This window comes from Haliotis asinina, chromosome 6, assembly GCF_037392515.1.
Source record: "Haliotis asinina isolate JCU_RB_2024 chromosome 6, JCU_Hal_asi_v2, whole genome shotgun sequence".
Lineage (NCBI taxonomy): Eukaryota > Metazoa > Mollusca > Gastropoda > Lepetellida > Haliotidae > Haliotis > Haliotis asinina.
In genome coordinates, this window is record NC_090285.1 from 25,550,921 (window position 1) to 25,557,041 (window position 6,121).

Genomic DNA, 6,121 nt, shown 5'->3' on the forward strand with positions numbered 1-6,121 from the left:
ATAGCTGGAATATTGCTGAGTGCAGCGTAAAAATAAACTCACTCACTCACTCACTCACTCACTCACTCACTCACTCACTCACTCACTCACTCACTCTAACCTCGTTTACATACCGACCGCCGTCATATGGATGAAATATTTCTCAGTGCGGCGTTGTAAAACAACCACGCAAACATAGTGACCTGAGAACAAGGTTGTGTCGACCGCGCGGAATGCGGTGACATTCCGTCCTCTCCCACGACCATCAGACCACACGATAAACAGTTATATATATATTTAGGTCTTATTATACTTCAATAGACGTGTCGTGTCCCTTACTGAAATCATATGATATCGCATGTATACACATGCACCCATGTACCTACACATGCATCCGGTGGCGACGGATGACCGAGGATGACCACCAGATCCCGTTAGTCGCTTCTTTCGACAGGCATGGGTTCTGAAGGTCGATTCTAATAAGGATCGTCACGGGTCTCTGGTAGGTATAATACAAGATGTTGGAGATAAGGACTCACTGGAGTAGATGCCTCATGATAATTAGCTATATATGGACTGTCGCAGACACATGATAGTGTGACCTTTGGAATCGGCAGCATGTGGTTGGCAATCGCATGCACAATCTTCTGGGGTATGTTTCTATTGTGTAAGCATATTTCTTTTTGTACCTTTGCACTTTGCATTTGACGGAAAACGACATGTGGTTTGAGTGAGATAAGTCACAGTGTGGTATAGTTGGTCTCTTGTTTGGACGTCAACATGTTGACTCTTCATGGATTACTGTCTGTGTTTTTGGCTTTGACAGGTGAGGTTATTTCCTTTGTGCAACGTGGCCAAGCTTAGTTACGTGTGACCACTGCGGCTTTCTTCTAATTCCCTCTAGCGTGGAACACAAGGTACAGTGACTGTTCATGATGAAGAGGATGAAGAGAAACACTCCTGTACCGATGAATGAACATACTCACCTTTAAGTTTCAAAAACTGATACTTGTGTATTGTGCAGCAGAGATGTACAGCATCACCAGCTCTGTAAGAGATTACATGGAATGTGTTAATATGTGTATTTTCAGTAGTACATGGAGAGATATCAGGTCAGGGTTAACAAAACAACAATCGTGTCAGCTGCATCTCTTAAGCTAGAACAAGAACGTTATATAATCAGATTCTTCATGAATGCTTTCTTTTATAAAGCTTGATACTTTTCCAGCGGTACATGGTCTATGTATTTGTCTAACTGTTTTTCAGTTCTACAAGAAAATAATATCGATGTGTTGATATGTGTATTTTCAGTTGTAAATGGAGACATTACATTCTCTTCCTACTATGGCGACCACATGGTTCTACAGAGAGGTCCCAAGCATGCCATCATTACAGGACGAGCAACTAAGATTGGCGATACTGTCACGGTAACAGTTGGTAACGGTGTTGCGAAGGGAACCGGCAAAGTAACTACGGCGTTGGATGGGAAAGGATTCTGGAAGGTCAAGCTGTCGGCAGTTAGCCAGAAAGGCCCGTTTGATGTGACCGTGAGATCTAGTGAGGGAAGCAAGAGTCTACATGATGTGTTGTTTGGCGATGTCTGGGTGTGTTCTGGCCAGAGCAACATGGAGTTTAATATGTATCAGGTGATTAATATGTAATTAATGAAATGCATTAACTGTACGTGTAACACATACATCATACACCAGTGTATGTCATACACTGGTTTTCTGATGCCTGTTCGCGCTGCACTTTTTGTTGCCCAACACTGTATCTTGTGTTGACAACTGTCTTCTGACGTCCAAGGGTATGCCGTTTGAATGTACCGACATTGCCCCGTTGTCTCGCTGGGTTATTGAACCATGTCCATTATGAAGTGGAGAAACCCGCGTACTTGGCAATCCAGATCCTTCCGTGTGTCAAAGAAATATTTTCTTTGTAGGTTCTGAATAATACATATGAAGTAAAAAGTGGCTTAAAGTTCACTGATATACGGCTCTTCAAGACTGCTCATGTGACATCGTCAACTCCACTTGTGGATCTACAGAAGGTCAAGATACCTTGGACAGCACCCAACTCAAGTATTCAGTTCAGATGTCTTCAATAATAATCAAACCAATGCATCACCACACCTTTGCTCATTGTCACAGGCATGAAATCCCCTCTCTGATTCTGGCCCTCCTAGGATATGTCTTTGTTCCTTCTCCCCGAGCGTGTCTAGTTATTGTTTTCAATTTCCACTCTTTCTAGACTTTGGCATTTTAAATGGTATATGCTACTCTCAAAAGAAACCCTGATAACATTCGCAATATCCATACAATCTATAACATGTTTCACATATGTCAACATCAGTACCATCATTGCGTACACTACACATGGTGACGACATTGTAAACGGGATGTATACTTGTCTTAAACATACCCTGAGACTGTTGCACCACATCTCCAAAGAATTCAACATAAAGAGACAAGGAGAATAGTATGTTACCATATGGTATTTTTGAACACATGGACGTAAGTATACCCAGTGGTATATGGGTGACACTGTAATATCTTAGTTGTTTAACGCCACACTCAAACAATAATTCACCTATAGCGGAGGTTACCTACCTACTCTGGTGCTGACAAATGTGTGATTGATATTCAGGGTAAAGTACCACACTGTCAAGTACAATGACATGCAATGAACCCAATTACAGAGTCTTAGCTCACATTGAATGAGTATGATTGGTTCATGGTCAGAATGTATCATGTACATTTGACATGGAATTTCCTTTGCAGAGGACCTATACGGATTTTCAGCATTATGTTTCATGTTCGGAGAACGCATGTATCCTCACCTGAACTACCCTATCGGATTGGTTGAATCCGACTGGTACGGTACAAGTATCGACTGGTGGTCGTCGCCTGAAGCAGTGGCCAAGTGTAACAACCAAGGAAAACGGGTGTATGAATTGCAAATTCTCAATTTCACTTATATACTGGCTACAACATTAAAACCGCATTCCCATTAAACACGCGTTCTTAGTCATTAAATGATTATAGCAAGTATTTCAACCAGATAGCCTCCTGAAATATTAACTGACGGTTACAATGGTTTTCAACAGATCATGGCTTTATATGCCTCATTACATACTATATATAGTATTATCTCTGTATTGCGCTGGCTTTGGAAAGATGATCGCTTTACATGTCTCCTTACACAGTAACTGAACATCGCAATGATTTTCACCAGATGATCACTTTACATGCATCCTTAAACTTTAACGTGTTGTAAACTTGATATGCGTCTATATTCGTTCATTTATTACTGCAGGTCTGCACAGAACTTTGACTTGTGGAACGCTATGATCAGTCCACTTCTCCCATTGTCCATATATGGCGTTCTTTGGTATCAAGGTGAGTAATGTTTGGTTTATCGGATCTTGCGTTCGGACTAAACGGTAACATATTGCGATTACATTAAAGGTAGTGCATAAATTATCACTATGGTTCCAGGTGAAAATGACGCTGGTCATGCAAGTAGATACGCATGTAGTTTCCCAACAATGATCGATGACTGGAGAAAACACTGGCACCAAGAATCTCTGGGTGAAACGGACGTTGACTTTCCATTTGGATTTGTGCAGGTCTGTGACAAGTAGTGAACTCTTTATAGACCTAGGCCTACATGCACAACACGATCAAAGCTCTGCGATTATGGTAAACCCTTAAGATCGCAATCTTAAGCTTCCACTTCAATCACCATTCACGTGCACAAAGCGACTGTAGGCTAAGACCATTGTAAGTTACAATCAAAACTTACAATTGGTTGGAACCAGCTGTAACGTGCTAAGTTCGCGATCTGAAATTCGACTTACGATAGCGCTAAGATCGGCTTTGTGCAAGTGGATTGTATACAGTTGTACGGTGATTGTAAAGTTGATTGTAGGAGTGTAAGATTGATTGTAACTAAGGTTGCTCTGTGCCCTGAAGTAACGAAAGTGATAATATGTACACATCTTTGAATGACATTTAGAAGTGTTACAAACAAGGAAGTGATACACACAATTCACCCTTTGAAGGAGTGAGGATCGATGTACTACGAAACGTTGTTTTCCTAATAATGCAGTTGATATCAGTAAAACAATAAGCGCACAGTTAGCGTATTTTTAGATAACGTGTTGTAGACTCTCAACATAAACAGTAATATTTTGAGCATATCTACAGCTCGCTGCATTCAGAAATGACAGCAGTATTCGCGGAGGCTGGCCTGATACACGCCTGGCTCAGACGGCCAACTATGGATATGTACCTAACCCCAAAATGAAGAATGTGTTTATGGCAGTGGCCTTGGACTTACCTGACTTTTCATCGCCTTCGGGAGCGTAAGTTCAAATTGGCAACTTTCGTGTTTAAGATCGTAAATAGATAATTGGTTATTATGCAAATCTCAGATGAGTGTAGTGATAGATTTGTTTGTGCGTCGTAAACACCACTGTGGTAGGTATGGATATTTATTATAGATGTCAAATGTGGACTGTTCAGCGCCACCTGGTCTCCTAGACGGAGACAACCGTAACTTTGTCTCAGTACCATCTGTTTAATTAGTACAGATAATGAAATGTGAGTTTGAAGAAAATACAAATTGGGTTTCTAATGACGTAAACCATGTTACCAGGACTTAGAACTGAAAGGCATTGCTGAGACATTTCTGTCGCTGTTCGCTAATCTTAAAATGTTTTTGCCACCTTATCGTTCCTATTATTTCAAGCCTTTTGATATAAACGGATATGTTCGCTCGAGAATCCACTATCTACGTCATATGACGACGGCGTATATGGACATCTCATATTCATTACTGATAGTCCGTAAGTAATTGTATGATATAGGCACCGACAAAAATGCGTTTTAAAGATTTTACCATATTTTCTAGAGTTCATCCTCGCTTCAAGCAAGACATGGCCTCCCGTCTGATCCTGCCAGCACTTGCAGTTGCCTACCACGAGACCGGGCTAGACTATGAAGGACCCTTCCCATCTTCATATAAATTAGATAATGTGGCCCAAACACTCACTATTGAGTTCAGCAATGGGAAGACACCGATTGAAGTTCGGAGCAACACTGGTTACGAGGTATCGTATTAGTGGTAGCATTTGCAGTGAAGCGGCTTTCACAAGGCAAACTCTTGTTGAAATTTCAAAAGTTGTCAAATTCTGTCAAAAACTTTGGTGTCATTTTAGCGAAACAGTTTTGTAGGTCGAGTTGACCGGATGGCCAAACCATCACGTGACAATTTCGTTGACTAGGATTAGTTGTTTCTGAACAACCCGAGTTTGGGAACATTTCACACATCGAACTCGTTGACATCACCGAAAGTTTGATGGAAATTTGGTGAAAATAGCGACTGATCCTATTTCTCAACAGTTGGCTACACTGAACTTGGTGTTGGTGGTTATTAAAATGTGCACACTCTCAAACTGGAATGTCACAAGTGGTGTTGGCAATGATGGACAGCCCGATTGCCTCAATCACAACACATCCGTATCTAGGTTTATACGTCCATTTTCCTAAAGGTTAATACTGCTCTGTTGTCAAAGGTTTGCTGTTCTGGACACAAGACCTGTGAGTCTCAAGACGTCTGGGCAGCTGCTCCCATGGTAGAGCACCACACCGCGTCAGTGACGTTGTCCACCGCCGGCTGCAACAACAACCTCCACCCTGTCGGTGTCCGTTACCTCTGGTGGGAGAGTCCATGCCCTTTAAGGTCGTGTGCTGTGTATGGCAGGGACAACGATCTTCCTGCGCCACCGTTCAAAAAAACTGACGGGTTTTAGTCACTGATTTAAAATGTTCACTTAACAAATAAACAATGACTCTTAAGATTTTATTTTTCAAGAATTAAATCATAACTGTTTTATGGTCAGTTTTGGTCGTAAAGAAACCCCCACATTGACATTGCTGTAAACATACGGGCCCAGGCTGAGGTTTATGGTTATGTCGTGTCTCAACTACTGCATGAAGAAAAATGCTACCTTTTACAGATGAAAGCATGATCAAACCAAAGACAGCTTCTAAATGAGTTAATGCTCTTTCGACTAACTCTTTCTAAGGACATATGTCTTCATAATACACTTTTACGAACGCGAACATCCAATCAGTGT

General features: G+C 41.4%; 1 protein-coding gene across 1 annotated transcript; it reads left to right on the forward strand.

The window, feature by feature from the left end:
* The first annotated feature begins 666 nt into the window (after positions 1-666).
* LOC137286207 (sialate O-acetylesterase-like) lies at positions 667-5,840 on the forward strand. Its single transcript, XM_067817926.1, has 9 exons — positions 667-805; positions 1,291-1,625; positions 1,922-2,060; positions 2,760-2,925; positions 3,295-3,377; positions 3,477-3,607; positions 4,188-4,345; positions 4,894-5,092; positions 5,558-5,840. Exons 1-9 carry the CDS (start codon positions 760-762, stop codon positions 5,792-5,794), a joined length of 1,494 nt encoding a protein of 497 aa, XP_067674027.1. The 5' UTR covers positions 667-759; the 3' UTR covers positions 5,795-5,840.
* Positions 5,841-6,121: the final 281 nt, after the last annotated feature.